Below are 27261 nucleotides of genomic sequence, written 5' to 3' on the forward strand. Positions count from 1 at the left end.
GCGGTTTTCATTTCTCTCCCCAACTAAGTTACGAACCACTTGAGAGCAAATGTTATCTTCCTTGACCACCTTACTCATTTTAGTGACCAATAAATATTTATTGAATTAAAAGGGTTTCTTATCCCTTGTGTCCATATTTCAACAAAATACAGATTAAGGACAAAAGTTGCCACAGGAAAATTTGATTTTAGCTTTATTAATGCTCAACCATGTTATAAATATGTGGTGATTTTGCAGTATAAAACACAGCACACTTAGGAGAGTGCATAAAATTCTTTATTTAGAACAATAAAGTATATGTATATATAATGTAATTTCAAATTCAAACCTGTATAAAAAAGGGTCAGGACATACACCTACTTTAAAAAGTACACATACAGTATATATACATACACCTCACATTTTACAACCTCTTTTATTTAATTAAACTTCAGCCATAATAAACTATTTAGAATAGTGTTGACATACATTAACATTACAATATGCAAAAACTCCAATCTATGACTGAACTAGCAATATGTCTGTGCAACCATCTAAATGTCTGATACTTTTCAAGTCCATTAATTTAAAAATAATAAGTGGACATATAATCACACATTAGTTCTTAGGATATAGAATAGGATATTCTGGTTGGAAAATTATATTTAATGACACTTATAGGTCAGAAAGCAAGTAACTGAAAAAATAGTGGTTTTGGTTTAAACAGTTAGATTAAATTTATTTTTAAAAACATCATAAGGATGTAGTTGAGGATGGCAGTTATAAATTTACAATGTCAAGCAAACATTTTAGGATCATGAATGTCCATTTTAATATGGATTTTTTCTAAAATAACACCTTGTAATGAAATAAAAGTTCCATTCTTTTATCTGTACAAAGGCATTTCAAGGCTAGTTAAAACAAAGCAATAACTTCATGAATTCTGTGACCGAACACCACAAATGAACAGGTTAGAATTTCAATCTGAATGTTCAAATTTTAAAGCTAATTTCATAATATTGTCTCAAAGATAATGCTAAAAAAAGGTGACATTCTAAAACTCTAATCCCATTTCCAATTTTGCAATGCAGTATATGGATCACCCCCTTCCGAACTGATTCTAAAATATCTTTTGGCATTCAAAATTTTATAAGCATCTTACATTTTCCGCTCTTAGCTTTTAATACAATTGAGGCAATTAAAATGCTGAATTTGGTGCATTTCCAAATGTTACACAATGTCTTATAGTATATCCTCCTGACTAGAATGTACTGATTTTCATGTTTTTGGAGGTGATCCAAATGTTTATTTAAGCAAAGAACAGCCATTGCTTGTGCAAATGGTTATCCACTTCACCCTACTTGAGACTGAATTTCACTTTTCCTAATGGACCCTATTTACATTAGAAACAAGAATAGCAATGACTTTTTATGGTCAAGATGCTTGTTCACAGACACTGAAACAGAAGATTTTGTACAGTGTCGTGTCAGCTGTATATTTTAACTTCTTTGTTAATCATAGAGCAATAGGTTTCAGACCCAGGAGTGACCTGAGAGTTTCCACGTGGATTTTAAAAATCAACCACAACCTAACATCCGAAGAGGGGAGGTGATTTGCCATCATCAATTAATGGCAGTGTGGAATCTTCCAACAATTTTCCCAGCATCCTTTCCACTATCCCAAGCTGCCTTTCAGAAAACTATTTTTCTTAGTTAAAGAAGAATAGATATGGAGTGACTAAAAGTCACACATTGGAATTAAATTTTGAAGCCAAAATCTAGCAGCACAAAAACATTAAGAAATATCCATGACACCTGAATGGATTTTTCTTTTAATTTAAAACTTCAGTTGAATTGGTGTACTAAAATATCAAACAGAGATTCATTTTCCTAATACTCTAATACTCAATGAAGTATTTTTATTTCTTTCTAAAAGCAAACAATTCATTATGGATATATATATGCCTTTTCATTTTGATAAGACCAGTTAACTTGTTCTATTAATAATAGTATTGAAAAAAAATTTGTTCTCTGACACATTAAAATTGGCAATGTGGTAAGCGCATTATATTATAATACAATACCTAGGAACACTCTGATATTTATGGGCAGGCACTGTTTATCCTGGAGCCAATTTCTTTATAGTTCTGGGTGCTACGAAGAGGTACAAGGTTTTCAATATAATTTAGAATCTGTAGGATTTCTGAGATTATTTTAAAAGACTATTTTGAAACATTATGAGAACTTTCAGAAACATGGTGCCACTTTGAAAGATTATCTCATGGTTTACAAATGCCAGTTGTGAGTTCTCAGTGATTTATGAAGAATTATATCCAGAACAAATATGGGATAAATAAGCAAAGATATATATATGCATATATATATGTATATATTTTCTCAAATCAGATGACAAAGTTAATGCCCAAGCAACTAACATCCAAAATAATATCCAGCATTTTTCTATTCTTCATGCAGTTTATTGAATTTTAGTGTTTTAAAAATTGATAATCCATGTAACTCTCAATGAAACAATACTTTTAATTAAGCAGAACGCATCTCCCCTCCCCTACCATGCCAGATTTCATAACTTGCTGAATTTGTTTATTTAACTGTATTGATTAGGACCATGTCCTTGAGTGTTAAAATCCAGCTACTGGCTTTGAGAGCCAGAGTACATTTATTGTTCTCTCAAGCTCATTAAACAATCCTTTCATATGGCCAAGAAAACTGAAACCATCAGTTATATCTTGAACCATTAGATGAAGATATATCAACCTATATAGTCATGACCTACACACATAACTCACATTAACTTATGTCTATTTTTTACAAAACAATCAATGTCACACACTGGGACAGGTCCTTTTAGCAATTAGACAGATCTCTGGCTTTATTACTAATCAATTTTGCCATGGTTATATGTGAACAAGTTAATGTAACTTCCCAAAGCACCTGGGTTTTATCTTAAAGAAATAACTAGTGACTGAGGAAACACACAATTTTAGAGAAGGAAGGGACTGTGGAAATGGTCTGGGCTCTTTGGTACAAAAGATGAGCAAAGGCCACTTACTGGCATTATATTTGGATTAGCTTTGAACACAAGCTAAAATCCACTATACCAGAAATTCTTGGACTTCTGAAATGGAAGGAAAGCTAGCAGTTAGTTTTCCATGCCCAAGTGTACCACTACTCTGAAAATGGTTAACCTATGGTGGTAGTAAATACTGATAATACTATCCCAGCAATCAAGTTAGATTGGGAAGCTTAGGATTCCTTTATTTAAAAGTTCATGATATGTTAAAGAACCTTCATCAAAATAAAACATAGGAGATCAATTCTCGACTTGAGTCAGATGTTTCTCTGACTACAAAAAAAAAAAAATTGGCAAGGGGAATTCACATAACATCTTAACAACTTCTACTTTAAAAACACAAGGTACATTTTGGGAATTTCTGCCAAATTCACTCTAAACATGATAAATGCTGTCACACATTTTAAACAGCAAACTGACACGCACAACTACATAAAGCTCTCTTTATTTTTTATTCATAAACCTTAATGAATATATAGTGCCTGATTTTAAATAAATGGATCCTTTAAAGAGATAATGGTGCTTATACTATAAATAACTAAAGTTTCCAGATTCCTTGTATTCCTGTAAAAGCCAAGTAACCTAGTTTCAACACCCATATTAGCATCTGGGTGTGGGTCACTAACCTTAGATGCTAACTATTATAATTTATTTTTACTCTCTCCCATGGTGGAATTGTATAAAGGGACATTCATACATTCAGCAATTTCTCCAAAGTCCCTTTACATGACTCCGTAATAGGTTTAGAATATAAACATTTTGTAATTTTTTTTTCTTTTTTTGCAAACACAATTTATACAGCTTATAACAGTCAAGGGAAAAGGTAGATTTCACCACAGGTGCCAAATGTCCTCCTTGGCAGACTCTTCTTCTGTGCAGTGTTCATAGCTTCCTCACGGGTTAATTTTTGGGGAGAGTCTCCATGCTGCAAAGGCCTCACCATCCTAATTCAGTACTGGCTCCCCTGCATGACCATGTCCATTTGTCTAGTGGGATACGGGTGGGCATGGTTTCCATCAGGAAGACATCAAGATCAGACCCACATCATGTACTCAGGCAGCTATAAGGCTGACATGTTGCCTATTCCACTCATTTTGTCCCCACTGCCTTCAGTGGCTGATGCTATTGAGTTTTTGGCTTTTGAGAAAAAAACAGTTTTGACAGCGAGTGTCACCCTCCACTATCCCAGCTGAAATTTACTTGCAGAGACCAGGATAACCATGGGTTGCCAGTTGCAACTGAAAAATAAAGCTATGTGGTTTTTCAGCAATTAGACATTTCTGGAGGCATGCAAACGGTGCGTGCAGTCTGGGACATGTTCTTTCTTTCCCAACATCAGTGGCAAGTTCTAAATGAGACCACAAGTCCCCCAGGTCCTTAAAATAGAGTCCTGCTCCATGCAAGTTATTCTTTATAGACGATGAATTCAGTGCCAGTTTCACAGTAAAACACTTTGTTCCAATTTCTGAATCATCTTTATAGTCATTGGTAGCAAGAACAGATAAAGATGCAGCCTGTCGCTCCAGACAGAATATGAATTTGTTTAAAGCTGCTTCATTTATGAAGCAAACATGAACTGTTACCCGCCTAGAAAGGAAAGAAAAAAAGAAAGGTTATGGTATGGCTGCTTTCCCCTTTCTTTTCATTCTTAATGTCTGCGTTAATAAAAGACTACAGAATAGACTATTGAGAGTCTATTGTATTCTATTGTAGTCTATTGTAGTCTATGAGTCTACAGAATGTAGACTCATTCTGTAGTCAGAATGCAGGGATTCACTTACAGAGCCTAAAGGAACTCGGCAATGTTTTTCTAGATGTGGTGATCAGTCACTTTCTACCATGTCTCCCAGTTTTTGCTTTGAAAAATATATAACTCTATCTAAAGTTATCATATTTATCGTTCATTTTTTGTCTCCTCCAATTAGAATGTAAGCTCTACAGGGGCAGGAATTTTGCCTGTCTTGTATGCTGCTGTATCCCAACACTTAGACCAGTGCATGGTACATAATACTCAATAAGTATTTGTTAAATGAATGGATGGATGAATGAATACATATGGCTTCCAGATCCACAGGCATAGCACCAATTATTTAATTTGTTTATGGACGATAAGAGGAATCTTTTCCTTAGTCTTCAATTTCTCTAGCTATAAATAGATAGTAGACAGGTGGCAAGGAAAGAGGGAAGATGAACAAAGGTAGACAGAAGCTAAAGAGTGGAGAGTGAAGAAGCAGAGATGAATGTAGGGGTATGAAAGAGATGGCCAGAACAAGTGGAAAAACTGATCAGAGGCCACCAACAAAACAGCCTCACGGTCAATGAACGGCTCCAGAATCTTAACTGCCCAGCCAGGCTCTAGCAACTGAGGAAAACAGCCACAAGATCTCATTCAATACTGTCAGCCATAAAAAACACTAAAATCCTGGCACCATATCCTGTTGAAGCCTCAAGGGAAGTTCATTTGGCCTCAGCACAGTTTATTGTACTTGTAGAATTATGAAAGCTATACTTTGTTTTAGTTCTCCAGTGCTGGTGTTAAACCTCAGCTCTGGAACTCAGCTTTCAGATTTCCAGCTTTCAAGTACAGTATTTGTACTTCCTCATCTACTTCTTATTATAGACAGTACTGCCACTCTACCTTTAATCAGAACTGCTAAAAACATCTGCATTTTGCATTTATTCTCTCTCTTACTTACTCTTTCTCTGTTTTAGTTCCTGTTTATCAATTCCAGACCTGCAGATCACTGGTTTAAACTATTCCAAGTCATCATACATATTATGTATAAAATTCCATGGTATGAGTAATGAGAACAGCAGTCTCTCTAAATTGTTGATTGCTAAAAACTGTATTACATGGCAATTTATCAAATAGAAAACTCTAGAAATCAGGTAAATGGTACTTAAGAAAGCAGAATTAAATACAGAAATACATGAAGAGAAACTTTAGAAATGTAAAATGCATAGCAAATATTTTAAAAATAAAGCTCAGTTGGAAAAACAAAAGGTAATCACAAAAAAGCAAAAAATGAAAAAAAAACTCCAAAATAATTTGAAATGCTAAGCTTAATCAAACATAGAGTAGCAATGATTGGAATCTATTTCTGATGTTGTCCTTGGGTCACTTAGCAAAGAAAGTAAACTTGAAAGCTGACAGTTGTTTTCTGATAAAATAAAGCTACAATTTTTATAATGATACCCTGGATTCTTAGAACAACCCTAAGAAATAAGGAGGGCAAGTATTATTATCCCTTCATTATATAACCAGGGGTTAGCAAATGTTAACTGACTTATCCAAGAACCTACAGCCAGTTAAGTTAAAGAACCCAAGGCTTGAGCCCAAGCATTCTAATTGCCCTGCAATACAATGCACATACAGAAAGCAAGCTCAAAAGCAAAACACCCAAACTCCAGAAATTCTTAGGAAATACCTGGTAAAGAGTAACAGATCTTCTTTTATGACAACCAAGCATTTGCAAGCCCTCTGCACTAAATGTCCAAGCTTGGCTGAACTAATCCTTATTCCAATTCTTGGGTGTTTTTATTCTTAGTTTTAATCTAAAGGAAAATTCTAGTTTGTAGTTTATTTTATCAATCTCTTCACAATTGTAATTATAATGAGAATTCACTTTCTATACTTTGTTGGAGTAAGTCAATAAACATTTCTGAGCATCTAAAAATCCACGCTATTTACTATTGTCATGGTTAGGGACAGGTGTCAACTTGGCCAAGTTGTGGTACCTGTTCATCTGATTGGGCAAGCGCTGGCCTGTCTGTTGCAATGAGGACATTTCATAGGATTAGGTCATGATCACGTCAGCTACATCCACAGCTGATTCCATTTGTAATCAGCCAAAGGGAAGTGTCTTCTGCAATTAGTGATGCTAAATGCAATCATGGGAAGCCTTTTAAGGAGGACTCAGAGGAGACAGGTTGCATTCCTGCTTTGGCTGGTGAACCTCTCCTGTGGAGTTCATCCAGGCCATCCATTGGAGTCATCGGCTTCGCAGCCTGTCCTGTGGATTTTGGACTCTGCATTCCTACGGTCACGTGAGACACTTTCATAAATTTTATATTTGCAAGTGTTCCCTGTTGATTCTGTTTCTCTAGAGAACCCTAATACAACTATCAACCAGATTGGACCTTCTCTGTGATTAAAGCACTCCTTCTTCCAAGAGGTCAATTAAAATTCCTTGTAGGTGACTCTCAAATTTATTCTTGCCAGCCCTGGCTGCTCTCTGAAGTTCCAGTCTAGATATTTGGCCACTGGACAGTTCTACCAATATTCACCAACAGCTCCTTCTACTGACCTCCTATTTTCTTTTAATTACACTAATATCTGCTTATTCTCAAAGACGCCACATCATCCTTGAGTAATTCCTTTGAAATTAAGCCTTACATATCATCAGTAACTGACTTGTTGATTCTTCCTCTGCAATATCTCCAAAGTGGTTTGTTTTCCTATTTCCATGGCCACAACCCTAGTTCAGTCAATCATTTTCTCTCATCTGATGGGAAGACTGGCTTTCTATATGGACCCTCAATCCCCAGTTCACCACCCTGATCCATCTAGCCACACAAACACCAGATAACTTTCTTATAATAAGTATAATAAGCCCAGTACTGGAATTCAAACCTGACTTTGAAGTGATCTCTACCTTTTTATCCCTCCGCATTCTACCCCTTTTTGTGTGACTCCAAGGAGTCCAACTGTTGAAACTGACCCTATTGCTACTAATGAAATTTTATCAATCATCCAAGATCCAGCATAGTGCAAATGCCACATCCACCACCTCTCAATGAAGCCTTTCTCTTGTTGCGAGTGATTTCTCTCTCCCTTCCAATGAGGCCACTGCCTGTGGTTGCATGCTTTACAATGTTAACAGGTGCCACCCACACCAATATCAAGAGTGGTGTTAAGTACACATCTTGGACAACCAATACACCATGGCACTGCTTTTGATTTCTTATTGCACTTTCTTTGCAAATGTCTTTTGCTGCATTTTAAACTCTTTAAATTTCTAGTTTGCTTTTTGTTTTTTCATTTGGTCTTTTGCACCTGTCTTATTTGCTTTTGCAGAATGTAAGCATTTTGAGAACACAACCAGGCAGATTAAGCTTTGCATTCACCAATACACCCACTAGAGTTTGGTAGAATCAACTTCGGGGGAAGAAGGAAGAGTGAAACTTTCTTATAATATACTAAAATAAATGAAGCTCTTAAGGTAATTTAATCCCACTTTATTTCTCTCAAATTGTGCTACACACAACCAATAAATAAGAAGTACTTGAGGAGTTCTTATAGGATGCCACATACGGATATTTGGCATCAGCTAGGTGACTAGGTGGATTTTTAACTTTTCATTTAAATATTTTCATGCTTGAAGTAGAATAAATACAGCTTTATTTTCCCTTAGAGGAAACTACTTTTGTTACTGTTTCATCACTTGCATTCCTTCAGCATTTTTCTATTTAAAATATCAAACCACCCTTAACTTGTCTTAGTCTTCCAGTTATGAGTTATTTCCTTCAGATTGCTAACTAACCCACGTGTTTTCTATTCCAGTGTTCCAATATTTGCCCTGACTGAATTTGATTTAGTTGCTGAGACTTCCACTTCAAGAGGAAATCCATGCCATAGACCTGAGTCATTCCTTTTTCTTTCCCTCTTCTTGTTAACCAGTAAACGATAATCCAAATTATATCCAATATACAATTACAACTCCATATTTCATTTCTACCTTGGTACTTTTTAAAAGCTACTTTTATTCTTATTTCTTAAGAGATGTTTTTCTCCTACCAATGTCATAGTCTGCTGTCTTCAACTTTCCCTCCACCACACCACTTTTCCCGAAATAGATGTAAAGTTCCTTGCCAGGTTTTAAGCCAGTGTATGCAGGCCCAAGTGTAAGGCATTCCTCCACTCAATGGATACTTGATAAATGACTATAATTGACACAAATGCATTTTAACTTTGGGATTTGACTTTGGTGATAAGCTGGCTTTACCCCCAACCCCCTTCTTTCTTTCCCTTAGCATACGAATTCTTATTTATTTATACCTACACAAGTTATTTTTTGTTTGACTTTCCTCAAATTTTGTTCTCACATTACCACAATTCTCTGAGATGTCCTTTCATCTCTTCATTCATTTATTTAACAAATATTTATTAATTGTTTATATGTGCAAAGCATATGCTACATAGATTGGCAGAATTCCAGAATTAAATTCTGATACAAATCCTGCCCTCTAAGAGCTTGTGGTTTACATGGAGACATACAATGCCTGGGTAAGTAACTGCGATGGCCTACCAAGAGGCACAAGAAGTGTAATTAAAGGACCATAAATAGAGATTGCTTTCATTTGGGGAGTCAGCTTTTTAAAAATATGGTACCTAAGCTGAGCTTTGGGCTGAGCTTTGAGCTATGCAGAGATGTAGGAGTACTTTCCCCTTCTTCAAAATCCACTCTTTCCTCTATTCCATATCAACTACTCAAAAGACGTGCAAGAAGTTTCTTTCTGAACAATTCTGGGATTCCTTATCTTGATTTTCTAATTTGATTCATTTTATACATGAGTAATATTTCATATTTAAAATAAAATAAATTAATGGCAGCCTTCCCACATGACCACATGACCAGATTCTCCTTACTGTGTTACTGACACTCTTCTTGCCTTCCTGTCTTATTGACCAGAACCAGCGAGTTAAACAGACACATACATGTACCAAACACACACACACATACACACACACACACACACACACACATTTATACACACAAGGCAAAAACAAACCCTATTTCAGACAAAACATGTTCCCTACCACTCAGATAAATTTCATTCAGAGTGCATTCATTCACTCAGTTGCTCACCCAACAAAGGTTTCTTGGGAGCCAACAATGATCAGGCAAGTTAGGTGTTTGGAGACACAGCCAGAACCAGGCAGACCCAGTCCTCAAATGTTATCTGACTACCAGACAGATGCATAAGCTGCTTGACTATGGTTGCTTCCAAATGCCATATTTTTACTCCTACACAAGTGGCCTGTGTTTCCCCATTGTAATCCAATCTACAAATGCTACAGGAAAAATGCCACAATTTAACCGCAGGGCCAAAGTCCAGTGTGCCAAAACCGATCCCAGCCATGCTATCTCAAACCAATAATACAGGACATGACTTGAGCCTGTAAGACTCAACTAACTATTTAATGTGTGGTTTGTGGATTTCTTGCTGAGGGAACTGAAATAGCCATTAGGGAAGAAACCATAGGCTTGTACTGGTATTGAAGAACAGAGAAATAAGTCTTTAGGAAAAGACTTCAGAAAAATTTAAAAGCTAGAGCTAAGAATTTGTTCATTCACATTACTTGACAGGAAAAGTGAGCCTGTAGAGAATGTGGGACAGGGAATAGAAACCAAAAAAAGAGACTGCAATTTGTGCTTTGGACACTGTGATTAAAGGCATGATTGAAAGCAAAAATGAAGAAGCCTGCAGTATAAAAGGACAAAAGTGTTAGAGACAAGTGCTACACAATTATTATGTAATGTGGGGTTGTTGAAAGATGATGTTTAATAACTAAAAAGTGAATTCCTGGAGGAGATATGAGAGTCCAAAATCTAACTTCCCTGGGGAAAGTTCAACTCTAGAGATAAATCTCTAAATCAGAGACAGAAGTGAAAGCTGGAAGGACAGTGACCTGAGAGGAAAAGGCAGAGCTCACCACAGACCATATCTGCAATTATTTGGATGAGTAAATGATCCTCTGACAATGAGAGTGGGAGGGAAACACTGAGGGTTTTGGGAGGGGAGAAAGCACTCATGTACCACCATGGTAAACGTACTTGAAATTTCATGAACAATAACAAAACAGCCAGTGGGCCGAAGTGGAAGAGAGGACAGTGGGAACTGATACCAGATCTGGCTAATGCCATGCTGGCTACTCCTCCAATAGTGTCTGCAGCTGGGGAACAGGGAAAGAGATAGCAGAGGAGCTATAAACATTGGTTCTTTCTGGCTACATTTTTCTCTCCTTTCCCCATCGAGCCTTCCACTGGTCCACACAACCATAACTGTTAGCTATCACAAGTTGACATTCAGAGCATCCTGTTCTCTGGACTGCTAAGAGATACAATTATTAGTATGACTGATGTGGCAGGTGGCACTTGACAATTTTCTCTCCTGAGTCTAAGAAATTTTGACTCTTCTCCTTTTCCTTAAAATAGCAGGGAAACAGTTTTGGCTTTCTCTCGCTGCAGCATCTAATGGGCGGGATACTTTTTATCATCTTACGGTGGTAACACCTAGATGGAAGAGGCAAATTATTCATTTTTTCTCAACTCACAATGTTTTATTTTAGCCCTAGTTTATCTTTTGGACTAAAAAAGAGTCTAAGTAAACACTCAATTGTTAATTTTTGTTTTTATATCTCCCACACAGGATGGATCTACTAATCCCTAATATTGTTTACCTTTCAAAACTGGAGATACATACAACGAATTAGACATGTATGATTCTATTATGGAACACCTTCAGTTAACATAGCGGCATCTGCTTGATAGAAGACTTACTAATAAACTTTGTTTCTAACCTTTGATATCTAAGATGCCGTAACATTCTTGTTAAATATTTCAGCTTGATTTCTAAAAACTTACCAATGTACGAAAGTAACAGTGTTGATACAAGCCACCATTACACTTCTTGAAACTCTCTCTCTTTTTCTTGCAACATACTGAAAAACAACAAGAAAAATGCTTATTTGCTTTGGGACAGAAATTCTGAGGAACACCATGATCTGGGCATTGTAAAAGGCAGATTTTCTGTAAATCCAGTAACAAATGATTGCAAAATTCAGTGGGAAGCTATCTTCGCAAGTCATACTCTAGGGAAGACTGTATCTGTCTCAACATAGTCTTCCCAAGTAATTTAAAAAATTCTCTCTCTGTAGATGCATATATACATGCTAAAAATTCCTATATGCATTTAATATGCGTTTAGGTATGCCCATAGGCATGGTATGAGAGAAAGTAACACGTGAAGTTTAACCTGTATGAAATTATCAATGCTGTGAATATACAGGGTAAGGTAAAAGAGTGATCAAGGCCGGCTACAGTAAATGAAAGTATATTACAATGATTTTGTATTTAGTTTTAGATAAAATACTGTATATTTTGAGAAACGTTAAAGGCTCTGAAAGCCAGTAAAGTCAAAATAAGCTAAGTGTGCAACAGAAAAAGCACTGAAAATATTCTGAACAGGAAGTGACACCATGAGCCAGGGTTTCAAGAAGAACGTGACAAAGTTGGGTTTAGGACAGGTTAAAGAAAGGAGAGATTCTGCAGCAGCAACCCAGGTAAGAGATAATAAAAATATGGATGAAGATAATGGCTACTGCCAAAGAAAGAGCTAAGCTTTAGAAGAGACTCTAAGAAAAGAAACAGTAGGTCTTAGTAATGGTGTGGAAAAGAAGGGAAGTAATCAGACCTGCCTCAGAGCTCCATGACCAGGGGTCTGAGCGCAGCTGCTGCTTACAGAAATAGAGAAAACAGAGATGATCACTTTGACACCCATGAAGACAAGGTGTGAAGGGGTTCTACAGGCACATGGAGATGCAGGACTGAAGAGGGAATGAGAGGACAGAAATATGGGTGAAGACTTGGCAGACAATGATTATTAGCTGCCACTATGTGAGGGAATTACTTTGTAAGGATGTTATGTGCATGGTATGTGAAATGGCAATGCCACGTTGCTTACTTAGGCACACACTTAACAAAGCAAAATACCTTATCTCATTATCCTCTTCATTAATCTGTATTTTTTCAACTGCCCTTGTAAGATTTGGTTGTTTCTTCTGGGAAAAGAATAATGATATATATATTGTAAAACTATCAATGAATGTGCAATAGCAAAGAGGTAAATGGTCCTCGTTTTTATTGTTGATGTCAATAATTCCAATAACAATTTTGTTCAGCATGCAGCATGCAAATATTTTTCCAAACAACAAAGTATGAAAATGTACAGTATTATCAACTCAACATTTTTAGGATATTGGAGGTGACAGAGTAATAAAGAAATTATCAGATATAAATAGTAATTAATTTCGAAAGATATTTCAAAAAGCTGAGTCATGATGCTTCAGCACATCTTGAAAGTTTAGACAGTCTTGAAGGAGAAGACAATGAACGATTAGAAACCCAAAATATCTGATAACAAAAATGGCATTTCTTTTTGGCTTTTAACCACATAATATGATTTTTTAGCATATGTTCTTTCTTTTCATATTTAGTCCAAGCTATTCAAACCAGTTCCCCTTTCTCAAGTGTGCATACTCAGCTGGAAGACTTGGCTACAAAGTGTGATGAGCACTGGGGGAAACCAATCTAAGATTTAAATTTTATTGAAGCTGTAAGTTGAGGTAAGACTCACTGTTTTCCTGGTGGGATCCTATCTCAGAAAAGATTTATCTGTAAATATCAGTATGAACAAATAAATAAGAAGGTTTTTGATCTTTGAAAAAAAAAAAAGAGTAACAACTCACCTTCCAGTATAAGGCTCCAAAAACAAACCCAATTAAAAGAGAAAAGAATGCTGGCAATGCCATGGCTGCCCATTGTAGGTTGGAGTCTCCAAAGGAATTTGAAGCTTTCCCTGTAATTAAAAAAAAGCAGAGTAGTGAACGCAGCACATCCACACTAAAGGTTTTACCCTTATGCTGAGGTTGCTCCAACTGTTTCCATAATGTACTCTTGACCTATCTTTGTTTAAACAATTGGAAAGTTTGTTCTTTATGCTGAGAATTGTTTGAGGAAGGCAAAACAAGTCCATGTACTTTCCGAAAGTTAAAGAAGTATAAAAAAGAAAGATATCCTACAGACAAGGAAATTTGATGTGGTTAATATTGACACATATGGAGCCTGACTTGGCATGTTTCTAGAGGAAAATGACTTATACTATCAAGCAAATCCATCTCCAATAACTTTACCTTCTAATGTCTTCACTTTCTCACTCCTGACATCTTGTATTGCAACCAGGCAAGGTCTATATGCATTAAGTTCTGTTTGTCTTCCCACAAATATTAAGTTGTTTTATGTAGACTCTGGTTATAGCATTTTTAGGTACCTCATGCTTAGACTCACAGCTGTTTCCTCATTCACATCTTCATCTGCATTTATTAGATGTCAGATAGTACCAAGTACTGTGCTAAGTACTAAGGGTTTGATTTTTCACAGACATTTTATGTCAGAAAACTTGAGACTATTTAGCACCAAACTATGTCACCCCACACTTAATCCAAATGAGTAACTTAGTGAGGCAGAAGACATATGAACTTAATCCAAATAAAGTAACTTAGTGAGATAGAAGACATATGAGATTGACTTGGGACAAATTCCTTGATCCTGCCTCATTCTTCTATAAGAAGCATAATGATTCATGAATTTATAAACAAAACAAAACAAACACGCACGCACGCACACACAATCTTTCACAAGGGTCTTGCCACTCAGTACAAAATTTAACAGTTTTTGCAGATTCCAGATTCTTCTATATGTTTTCTTACAAGGAACAACTTCATTGTTTGGGAACACTGACACACATGTGCTAGTATGTAAGAGTTAAATTCTCAGTTTTCTTTTGAAAATGTGATTATATTTATAAATTTCCTGCAATTACGTGATTAAAAAACTGAATTCAAGGTAAAGTGGCTGGTAAAATTTTGACTAATTTTGCAATGATATTTGGGTTACCAGGTCAGCCTACAATTACTATTTAATATGTAAAGTATGTAAAGTACATAATGTAAAGAGCTAATAACCAGTATATGTGAATCATCATTTACAGGGGAAAAATGAACTCACAGATTTAGCCTGAGTAGAACGAAACAGATCTTATTTGCTGTAGTAAGAAGAGGAATTGCCCATTCCCCAACCATTTGTGAACTGGGAGCAGGGAATTCCCTAATTCTAAGAATGCTGTAGTGATTCCTATGGTCTAGGTCAGAGGCTTGAATAATAGAAAGTTTGTGTGCATATGTTGGGGAGGGGGCAGTGAGGAATGGGGTGTGAAGTATATGATGCGAGGGGTTGGCAAGGGCATTATGGGGATGGGATCTTCTTCTACATAATTATAATATTCTAACAGTCCTTCTGGTCTACTCCATCCTATAATTCCATGGGAGATATGTTCAAGGGACCTCAAGGTGGAGCTCAACGTGAATTTCCTCACCAAAATAAACCTCAATTATAAAATCAGATTTCATGCAACTGAAGAAGTACTATTATTACAATAATATAGCTATATTAAGGGTTATATAAGATTATCTGGGCTGGTCTGGGACTTTACTATCATTTATAAATGTGCTCTCTCTGAGAAAATGGATTCAGAGTTACAAGAAATTCCTATTATTTTAGTATATTTAGTATCACAATCTGTTAATAACTTAGGTGTTGTGTTCTACTGTTATGTTGCAGTCTTCTTGATGACAAACTCACCATGGCCCATACTGTCTACCATGAATGCTTTCATGCAATTAACATAGATTTGACCTTCTTTGAGAGGCTCTAAGCAATGTACACAGAGCAAAGAAAGGAAACCATCAATATTTTGCCTCCAAAACCCAATGAAAATTAAATGAAATAATTCTACCCAAAGCCCAAAGCTGAGCCTTGATTTTACCAATGAAATCAGTGGTCAGAAGGAGTTTACTGGCGAGTGAAGTGTCCTGGGACACCCTCAGCAAGAGCACAGCTCCTAAGAAAGGCTCTCCAAACAAAGCAGGTAGGCGGAGGAGAAACTAGGACTAAGGAAAGCTCATACTTGCTCTCCCCAAATGCTGTGGCTTTAACCATTATGAAAGTCCCAACCCGAGGAGTATGGCCCAAGACAAAGTCCTGGAACCTGACTAATACACAGCAGGAAAATTCCTGTAGGAGAGAAGGAGAGATTTATGGTAGTAATTGGGAGGGGAAAAGGCCCACAGGTACTAAGCTTCATCTCTTATAAAAGTCAACAGGTACATCACTTTAATTTCTCATGTTCATTCAAAAGGCTTACCAACCATGTCCTTGATTTGCTAGGGATACTGTTGTTCCTCTCGAAGGAAGAGAAAAACAGTTTTCAGAAGAGGCTTGCCTACATCTACAGGATTTGACTCCCAATATTTGCCACTGCTGTTATCCACCAGAAATCAGTGAGATTTGATTGTATGCCTCAAGGCTTATATGAAGGATGTTTGAGGCCAAAACCCTGGTAACAAAGCTTTGCAAAGATTACCTACCAGGTGTGGAAAAATAAGAACACTCATTCACTGCTGGTGGCAACAGAAAATGGTGCAGGCACTGTACAAGACCATTTGGCTGTTCCTCAGAAAGCTAAGTATAGAACTATCATTTAACCTGGCAATCCCCAAAGGTATAATAAACCCAAAAGAATTGAAAGCAGAGACTCAGTTATTTGCACGCCAATGTTCACAGGTGTGCAACTACCAAAAGATGGATACAACCCATGTGCCCATTGACTGATAAATGGATACATAAAGTATATTTATTTAGTATATAAATACAATGGAACATTATTTAGCTGTAAAAAGGAATTAACTTTCCTTCTAAAAGTTTTTCCTGTAAAAAGGAATGTGCCTTTCAGGGTGGTTGATGGGCTGGAGTTTGTGAGACAGGGGCCTGGGAGAAGGCAGCATTGTAAAGCAGGAGCATCAGAAAGTGCCAGAAGTCTCTTTAAGTGACTGGCTGAATAAAATGCTATACATGCACTGAGAGAGATTTCACAAAACCTAGCAAAAAACAGCTCCTGGGAAGCTAGACTTTAATAGAGACCCTAAAAGTCTTATGCAATGGGAGAGAAAGGACTCTGACAAGCAAGAGTTGAATGACTTTCTGAGAAGAGGAAGTCAAGAGACACCTCAGAAATTCCTTGCCTTAAGAATAAGGATTCTCCACCTCCCTCTCCTTCCAAGAAAGCCTAAAAATAGGTCTTAGAAGAAGAGAAGGCTGATTTGCCAGCAAATGCCTACCAGAACAAAACTCAACAAGAGTACAAAATCCTGATACTCAACAGCATAAATTAAAAAGTTACTTAGCTATTTAAAGAGAAATCTGACCTAGAATCCTGGGGGAAAATAGAAGCTAGCCCTGAGATGATTTATGTGGTGAAATTAGGGGACAAGAACTTTAAAGTAGCTATTATCACTATGTTCAAGGACCAAAAAAGAAAATATTGTCATAATGAATGCGCAGATGGTGAACCTCAGGAGAGAAATATAAAAAGAACTATATGGAAATTCTAGAACATAACATACAAATTTAGACATGAAAAATTCACCAGGGGAAAATTCAGCAGATTAGAGAAAGCAGGAGGGTCAGTGAATCTTAAAACATATAAATAGAAATCAGCCATTCTGAAGAACAGAGAGAAAAAATGGTTAATAAAAATGAGCCAAATCTCCATGACCTGTGAGACAATATCAAGCTGTCTAATATATTTGTGATTGTGTCTCAGAAGTAGATGAGAGAGCATGAAGAGAAAACAGTTGAAAAAATAATGGCCCAATTTTCCCCAAGTTTGGGCAAAAACAAACTTGTAGATCTAAGAAGCCTGGCAAACCCCATGAGAGATAAATACAAAGCAAACGACTCTTAGGTACCAATCTTAAATAAACTGCTAAAAAGGAGAAAATTCTGAAAAAAGGCAGAATAAAATAAAATGGTACAATACAAACAGGGAAAAACACAATGCAAATGATGGCTCCCTTTTTGCCCAAAACAATGGAAGTGGGAAGACAATGAAGCAACAATGTTAAAGGACTGAAAGAAAACCCAGAATTTCATATTCAGTAAAAAATACCAGCAATATTAAAAACAAAATAAAGAGTTTTTTTGATAAAAAAAAAAAAAACTGAGAATCTGTTACCAGCAGATCTGTATGGCAGGAAGTGCTAAAGAAAGTTCTTCAGCCTGAAAGGATTTAACATCTGATGGAAACTTGGATTTACATGAAGGGATGCAGTGGATAGGAAATAATAAAAATGTGGATAAATAAATATCAAAGATAATATACACATTTTCCTCTTACTTTCTTTAAAACCATATTATAGTTCAAAGCGAAAAGTTTAAGAGTGTATTGTGGGATTTATAATCTATGTAAGTATATAAGGTAACAGCAGCGCAAAAAATGGGTGTGATTAAATGGAACTATTTTGTTTCAAGTTCTTAAACTTTTGCTGAAATGCTACAATATTAACTCTAAATAGAATGTTATAATTTAAGATGTATGCTGCCATTTCTAAAGCAATCGCAAAATAATGCAGAGATGCCAATGAAAAGCCAACAGAATAATTAAGATGGAACACTAAAATAATAGTTCAATTACCCAAAAGAGGGCTGGAAAGTAGAAACAGATGATTTAAACAAGTGGGATGAGTGGAAAACAACAAAATGGTTGACTTAAACCAAAACCATACCAATAATCACATTAAATATAATGAAACTATTTAAAATTCAAAGACAAAATAGCATGGCCCAACTATATGCTATTTATAAGAGATATACCTTAAAAATAAAGACACGGATAGTTGAAAATAAAAGAAAGGAAAACGGAAAGACAATGAAACAGTAAAGATAAGAAAGATCAACTCTACTAATAACAGACAAAATAGTCTTCAAAACAGCGAGTACTACCAGTGGTAATAAGTGATTTTTTGGTAAGATAAATGAGTTAATCAATCTGGCAAGAGACAATAATTATAAATGTTTTAACACCTAATAACAGAGCTTCAAGATACACAAAGCAAAAACACTGAAGCAAAGGGAGAATAGACAAATTCACAATTACAAAGAAAAATTGTGAATATCCCCCTCGCAGTGAAAGACAAAAATTAGACAAAAAATTTCATAAGACTATAGAAGATCTAAACAACTCTTTCGGCCACCTTGACCAAACTTAGGAAAGCTACTTTTGATAAATGAAGAGTACAGTCAAAATAAGTCTCAATAAATTTCAAAAAATTAAAAGGTACAGAGTATGGTCTCTGACAACAGAAGTCGTTAAAGTCCCACATATTTAAACATCAGACAACTTATTTCTATATAACCCATGACTCAGAGAAGATATCAAAAAGAGAATTAAAAAAATATTTTGAAACAAATGATAAAGAAAACAACATAGCAAAATGTGTGTGTTGTAGCTAAAGCAGTGCTTAGAGGGAAATTAATACCTTTAAATGCTTATATTAGAAAAGAGTGGTTTAAAATCAATGATCTATTTTTCCATCCGAAAAAGCTGGAACAAGTTAAAGCAAATTAAACCCCAGGTAAGTAGAAGGAAGGAAATACTAATGATAAAACTAGAAAACAATGAAATAGGAGCAAACAACAGAATTTAAGAAGCTAAAAGTTGGTTCTTTGAAAAGATTAAGAAGGTCCATAGTTGCTAGGAAAGATCTTCCTTCATTCACTAACACACACACAAGGTTCCATTCCTTGGTCAAAACCCTGGAGACCCAGTGCATTATGTCATTCACAAGTTTAGATTTCAGAAGGTTCTGAGCTGCAAATAGCATATTTTATATAATACTACCAGGGAGGCCCAGATGGCACCCAGTAATCAAGCATATTACTACTGACGCATTGAAATGTATAAATATTGACGTGTAGAATGACAAATAATGGTTATAAATAGCCTCATCTCAGTTCAAGTCAGGTTTTGGTGAAAAAAACTATGAAAATAAATTGGGCATCAGAGGGTTTTTGTTTTTTGTTTTAATTTCAGAGTTGCAGACAAGCTACTGCAGACTTCTACTACATTACTCCTGTTTACAGATAAATCATCTATGTCCCTGAGTGTTTATAAGGGATGATTTTCTTAGCTAAGATCACAGAATTTGAATTTTTTTCCTCCTGTAGCTTCCAAGAAGCTAGAAGATCAGAATCTTTGTAAATCCAATGATCTTTACAATGACCTTGGCCTGGATATGAAAAGTGGACATAATCTTCAAAGGACATGGGGTTCTTTGGCTAAAGGGGATAGACATTTCAGGGAAACAAGCAGTCTTCTCCCACATGTAATTTTTAAGTCAAATAAGGGAATCATCAAAGTCATAAAGCAGACAATAGCAAATACTGATGAATACAAAACTGAAAATTCCCCTACAAGAATTCTACACAGTCAACATTTCTACTTTCAGTTTAAAAATTCCATTTAGTCTGGCAAATTCCATGCAAAAATGATCTTTTTAAGTCTACCATTAAAAAACCTAACTACATTACAGTTCTAAAAAAAAATTTCAACCTTATTTAAAATAATCCCAGTAGAAAATGTCTGGGCCCAATTCTTTAACCATTTTCTCAAGCTCTGGGGAAACACAATTTTACAACCTAATATTTAATTCTCAAAAGGACCATAACACAAAGAACAGTAACAGAACAGTATCAATATTAATGATTGCAAAAATTTCCTTTAAAGACCATGCAATACTCCTACGGATGCTACCTGGAGCCATGCATGCATTAAATCAGATATTTGTACTTACTATTACTGCTACTGCTGTCATTCCTAAGGGAGCTGGCTGCAACAGGGGGTAACATAAATGGTTTTGTGACACTGACTCTGGAATCTAAATAGAAAGTAATAGTGTGTCAGTGCTGCATGGCGATTTACGTAAGTTACAGAGTCCCCAAAAGGTGAAGTGCAATATCAGAGTACTTTCCAGATTTGTTACCCAAGGTTAGATTACTCCTATTTATTTCATACTCGGTACTGCTGTTCTATTTTATTAAGAAATTCACCACAATCATTTTGTAGATCAAAGATTTATTGCATGCCTATGCTAATAAATATGAATAATGACCAACTGTTGGTAATTTATCATTAAAAACAATAAAATGACAATGAAATTAAGACTCTGCCTTAGAGAAAACCAGAGGAGAAAAAAGGAGTCTCATTACAGAACAACAGATGAGAATCAGAATTCATGATTAGAAGAGTTAGACCCTTAGGGGTAAGATGTGAAAAGGGAACAGTAAGACAACTAGGGGTGAGGAATAATATAAATGTAAATTACTAGCAAATATCAGGTAAGAAAATATAGAAAAGCCTATCTTATACTGTTTACCCAGATAAAATTCTATTAGACAATGATGGATATTGCTTTGGTTTGGAAACCACCAAAGCTACCATCCCTAGCTTCTCGTGTGCCATGAAATATTTTATATTTCCTTCTATATTAAACATATACACACATATATAGCTACACATATATTTGATTCATTGGAAGATCCTTACCTATATAAATGATTCATGTTTGCTGTTTACATTTAAAATGGAAATGCTTCTGTAGCTTACCTTTCTCAGGACTTAATGTTGAAGGAAGCACACAGTCACTCGTTTCAGATGCTACCATGAAATCCTTGATGGCATCAATGGATTTATTAAAAATTTGAAAGAACTGTTCAGGAGTAAATTGCCTGCGTTCTGTGTTTTTAGGTGGATTTTTTACATTCTGGAAGGAAAAAAAAACACCACGCTTATGTTTTTAAAATAGTCAATAGACTTAACCGAGGTCAAGGCAATAGACTGTAAATTTACCCTTCAAAGATTCAAGTATTTGAACGCTTAAAACCAACACTTTTAGGTATTGCTTTAAGCTACAGAATTCAAAATGGTACTGCAGGAGAGTGATCCCATCCAGTCCCATCTGGGGTTCGACTCCTGATAATGGTAACTTAGGAGGGACTGGGGCTGTGAGGTTAATACAATGTCATAACAATGAAATAATCCTGACAACACAGTGGGGGCACTGTTCTCAGGGGCGGTCACTATGAACATTACTGTTCATTAAAAATATACATACACTTCTTCATAACACAGGCTCCAAATAGCCAAAAATTTATAAGTCTGATGATACTAAGTATCGGCAAGGATGTGAAGCAAGGGGTGTCATACACTGCTTGTAAAATATAAATTGGTATATTTGACATTGAAAGAGATTTCAACTCTAAAGATGTCATTGATTGTAAATTATATTCTAATTTCAGATATTAGAACATGAAACAACAAAGTGATGAAATGCAGTGATTAGGCTATTAAGAATATGACAAGAATTCAGAGATTGGAGAATATAAATGGGACTGATGTTGCTTCTTAAAGGGTAGCTGAAATTTGCATGGGAGATAAGAGGGAGCACTTGGGTGTTTTGGGACAGCATCACATTAAAAATGTTAGCTTTAAACTTCAAGAAGCCCTTTTAGTAAGGACTTCTAAAACATTGGTCCTTTAAGCCCTATACTAAAGCAGGTCTTCTGAACCCCTTTCTATTATACACCACAGTTCAATAAAATAATATGTCTTAAGAACTGTTTTACCAGGAGTGATGCTAAAGCACTCATCAGGAATCATGTGTTGTCAGCCCTGTGAGACAGATCCTGCCATTGTCACCATTTTAGACATAAAGTGAAGCACAAAGATGTTAGGTTTACCAAGCTATTAAGTGAGAGATTTAGGATTTGAACTTTAACGCTTCACTCTGAACCTCTAGGTGTACACTGCCTCTCCTTAGAAGTCCAAAGCACTGTCATGCCAAATCCTGAAATTGGTGGCAACTAATTAGCAAATGGCTTGGAGAAGCCAAAAGTACACTTCTCTGTTGTGACATATTGGTGATACCAGTATAATCCCATTAAATGTCAAGCATAAGTGTCTATTGTAAACAATTTTCCTTTTCAAGATAAATGAACACTTGTAACTAGGAAGAAGGTTGTAAGGACTTCATTCACTTAACAAATAAAGATAAAGACGTGTTTGTTTTTACAGTTGTGCAAAGAAATTTTATTTTTATATTAAGAGACAACATTTAAGTCAATGCACATTACAGCACTGCAGTACAACTGCAAACAGCTATTTTCTGTGTTCACCTTAAAAAATTATAAACTCAGGTTCATAAATTAAAACTACACAAATAAAGATGCCGCCATATGCCTCCACCCCCAATCAGCATAGGTTTTAGGGGAGAGAAAAACAATCTCATTGAACATGTGGTTACCTTAGGTGAGTGTTCTTCTATGCACTCCACAAGGTCATCCACTATTTTCACCAGTTTGTCTATGATAGAATAATTACTCAAGCCTTCAGAGATATCTGAAAACTTTTCCAGAAGCTCAGTCAAGCTGACCGTCAGTTGTTTCACCATCACACTTATCCAACAATGACTAGGCTACGAGAAATTGAAAGAAAGGAAGATAAAATGCATTTATTTTAAGTACAGTAAACTCAGAGAACCCTCCAAAGCCATCAGTGTTTCAGTCATCAATAGCTGCCCAAAGGATTTATTTATCAGGTCAGTTCTTGCATTTTCTTTAACTTGGATTAATATCCTGTTTCATAATCTACAAATGCATAAAGATCAGAGGAAAGCATTAATGGTAGTGATTCTGCTCTTCCATGGAACAAACTTAAGACAAGACAGAACTCTTACTTTTTACAAGGTACAGATATTACCGGAATTTAATTCTATTGAAGGATATTTATCATTTGCTCATTGTGCTCTCAAAAGAGCTTTAGGCATAGAGGTAATTACAAATACAACAGTAGAAGAGAGTTCTAGCCCTCTAGAAACTTCCAGTCTGTTGGGGGACTGGCATGTAACATGAAAAAATTTATTAATAATAGCTTGCTTGCTTGTTTCCAAGGGGCTTTACAGATTTCAAGTCTTCTTCATAGATAAATTTGTGTGGCATTCAAAAAAATAAAAAAAAGAGAGCCCTGACAGGAATGTGGTCTGAGAGAGCAGAGAAGAAGCAGTTTTTCCTAGTGTCAGAATCAGCTTCAAAATTTGTAGGACACAGTGCAAAATGAAAATGTAGGTTACCTTGTTCAAAACCAATTATGATTTTCTTTTTTTTTTTAATTTTTTGCATGGGCAGGCACCGGGAAACGAACCCAGGTCTCTGGCATGGCAGACGAGAACTCTGCCTACTGAGCCACCATGGCCCACCCACAATTAAGAATTTCAAGACATTCAGAGCTGAGCATTAAACCAAGCATGGGGTGGACCCCCCGTCACTGCTGAAGTCACGTACCATGAAGCAGGTCCTGCCCAACAGTTAGAAACTCAAGCTGTCTCATCAGCGAAACTTGAGTCAAATAATTTTATTCTAAATTATACAAGTGAACCATTTTATACTCATTTTACAGAGCCATTTTAATGAATGCAAAATAGCCAAAAAGATAGGCAAGGCCCATTTCCTGGAGACTACAGGCAACTGCTTAACTTCTCTGAACCTCACTCTGCTTGTCTATAGCATGAAAATAATGGAGAAAATAAAGTTCTACAAAGAGTAGCTGTGAAGAGATAATGTAGATCATTTGAATGTAAATACCATGAGGTATCCCCAATGCCGAGGACAGTCCCCTGGCTTATGGGAGTTGCTCAGACCCATTCGCTGAATGGACGCAAAACTGAATGTAAAATAAATGAATGAAGAAAATAGACTCAAAACCAGGGATCCACAAACTTTTTCTGTAAAGGGCCAGATAGTAAATATTTTCAGCTTTGTGTACCTAGAGGCAAAACTGAGGCTATCACATAGGTACATATATAATGACAGAAAATAAATTTTGAGATAATTTTTATTAACAAAATTCAAAATGCCATAATAACAATTGAATAAAATTTCTTTCTATAATAATTGGATACCATCTTTAACACTGCAGGTCTATTAATGAGAAGAATGGAATTATTTATTTGACGATAATATTTTGCTTAATAGGGGTTCAAAGTGAGAATTCTTTATCATTATATAGACTGTAAACTTTCACCTGTAAAAATCGGTAAGGGGAATAGATTTGGCCTACAGTTTCCCTACAAATTCTTTAAATTGTGGTGGGTCAAGATGTGTTTAGATTATTACGAAAAAACTTTTCAGTATATCTGAATGGATTTAAAGATTTTAAAAAGTAATGTAATATTACTTAAAATATAATTGGTCATAAATTTGCATAATCCAATAGTTTCATGCCATCATTTCTCTTACAAAACTCTTTTAAATGGAGTTTCTGATTTATTTTTTAACTGCTAAAATGTTACATTATGGAACTGTAACTCATACTAAACTTTAAAATCTGTTCTATAACTGTTAAAATGTACCTGAAAAAAAAAAAAGTGCTTGGAAATTTATTGCTTTTTTGTATATATATTTCATAATAAAAAAGAGCTAAAAAAAGTTACGTTAAGAAAAGCATTATATAATTAGGGCTCGCTAAGGTTGATACTTATTGACTACTATTAAAGTCCTAAATAATTTAATACTTTTATTATAATAAAAATATTTTAGTCATAGTCATGTAAAATGAATCAAATCACCAACCTTCATTTCTCTGCTTATCTGCAGACTACTCACTGCAGGGTAGGTCAAATAATTTATTTATTCTAAATTATACAAGTGAGCCATTTTATACTCATTTTACAGAGCCATTTTAATGAATGCAAAATAGCCAAAAAAGATAGGCAAGACCCATTTCCTGGAAACATTAAATATCATTCAAAACTTTCAGGATTGTTGGATTTGGCTTGAGATAAGTAGGATAAGCACATCCCCAAGGGGGAATTAGTTCAAACATGTATTGAAGCCATTTCAACTCATCAGAACCAAGTTCTAAAGACAGCGTGTTTCCGAAGTATACTCAGAATGGATTCCTGTGTTTTGTTAAATCAGTGCTTATCTCAACCACATGCATGTTCATATTTGTATCATTAACAGGTCACTTTCAAAGCTGTCAGTCTTGAATTGCTCTGCAAGTTTTCTTCCACTTAGGTAGTGATAATTCCCTTTAAAAATAACCAGGTCTATCAGCAAGGGGCAGATTTCCCAGGATGTGGGAACTACCACTACACATGGTAAATACAGTCTGAGTAGCATTTATATGGTAGAACAGCTTTTACCAATTCATTCCTTCAGTTGTAATTGTGGAAAGATTTTGGTGGCAAGAAGATTCTCTATATTAATCTTTTCAAGTTCTTTCCTTGAGCTTCTCACATATAAGAACCAAAAGCACCTTCTCTTGTTTTGAACTAAAGCACCACTTTTTTTTCGGTGCTTTACCTTTGCTGAGTGGCTTCTTCATTTTTTGGCTTTCTTTGTGAATAAAGGAGAAAATAATTTTCTGTTTATTTGTTTTTTATTTTTAATCTGGGAAACTCTGGAATACTTACTACCACTTCTTTCTAGCTCTATTTTGAAGTGAACTCTATGCTTACTTTCTATATTCTAGGTTTTATATCGCTTATAACAACCCCACCCCCTCATTTGCACATATCTAAATCAACAATCTGAGAAATCAACTTTTATCAGTAAAATTTTTCATCCCTCCAACCTGTGATTTCTCCTAGTTAAATCACTGGAAACACCACAATCTGACCCTATCCCAATATCTGCCTAAAATTTTAAAATCACAGTTGATAGGTGATATGATAAACTTCTCGACCACATTACAGAGGTACCATATAGTTTCCAAACATTTTACAATCTTATTTTATTTGATATTCCTTCTTACTTTTGACATAATTCCCTTGGGAAAGGCTGTAAAATCAATTCAAAGTTATATCTTTTCATTAATTTGTTTAACCAGCTAGATATGTTTCTATATATGTTAGTTTTTTAAGATTCTTCAATTTATTAAAGATAAAACTGAGGTAAACAAATGTCAAATGATACACAGTTTTGACCTGCTTATCTGCAAGAGAGAAACCAGTTTTGACTAGAACATCAAGCAGTTTCATATTTTCTTTTAATTAAATATAGCCAGTAATTTGCAAGGAGAACAAAACACAATATACTAAATATTCCATTTGTGAGCTGCTAGGAGGGTTTTCTATTTTTTGGCCCTCCCAAGGTTATGTTTATAAAATGAATGATTACAGGTGGTGAAATTCACAAATGTAATTTTTCCTTTAGCTTAATATAAAAGCATTATTATCATTATCTTTCAAAGATCATTTTGCACTTAAATAGTTCTATACAAATACTAACTCAAAATATTGATAAGAAGAGTGTAACGTTCTCTTGTTTGCTCGCAAAAGAATGTGAAGGATTAGGGAAGGTGATAAAGTCACATAAGATGTCAAAGAAGGGATTTGAAGAATAGTTTTCAACATTTTGAAGTATTTTACTCCTCCAGTACACACAGTTTACAAAAAGA

General features: G+C 35.5%; 1 protein-coding gene and 1 long non-coding RNA gene across 4 annotated transcripts in view; one reads left to right on the plus strand and one right to left on the minus strand.

Annotated features, from left to right (window-relative positions):
• The window catches only part of LOC143642772 (uncharacterized), a 42430-nt gene extending 30807 nt beyond the window's left edge, over positions 1-11623 (plus strand). Inside the window, exon 3 of the long non-coding RNA XR_013155855.1 lies at positions 11503-11623. This is a non-coding gene — a long non-coding RNA (uncharacterized LOC143642772). The remainder of the gene's footprint in view (positions 1-11502) is intronic.
• Positions 787-27261, minus strand: part of KITLG (KIT ligand) — an 82944-nt gene continuing 56469 nt past the window's right edge. For 2 of the 3 annotated variants that reach the window (XM_077111562.1, XM_077111564.1), the window contains 7 exons: positions 23108-23278; positions 21412-21568; positions 20600-20683; positions 13601-13710; positions 12846-12913; positions 11718-11794; positions 787-4656 (listed from right to left, as the gene is read on the minus strand). In XM_077111562.1, coding sequence (XP_076967677.1) covers positions 11755-11794; positions 12846-12913; positions 13601-13710; positions 20600-20683; positions 21412-21568; positions 23108-23278 — 630 coding nt within the window. In that variant the 3' untranslated portion in view covers positions 787-4656; positions 11718-11754. The remainder of the gene's footprint in view (positions 4657-11717; positions 11795-12845; positions 12914-13600; positions 13711-20599; positions 20684-21411; positions 21569-23107; positions 23279-27261) is intronic. The other variant, XM_077111563.1, reaches the window with a different exon arrangement.

Source organism: Tamandua tetradactyla, chromosome 7 (assembly GCF_023851605.1).
Source record: "Tamandua tetradactyla isolate mTamTet1 chromosome 7, mTamTet1.pri, whole genome shotgun sequence".
Classification (NCBI taxonomy): Eukaryota; Metazoa; Chordata; class Mammalia; order Pilosa; family Myrmecophagidae; genus Tamandua; species Tamandua tetradactyla.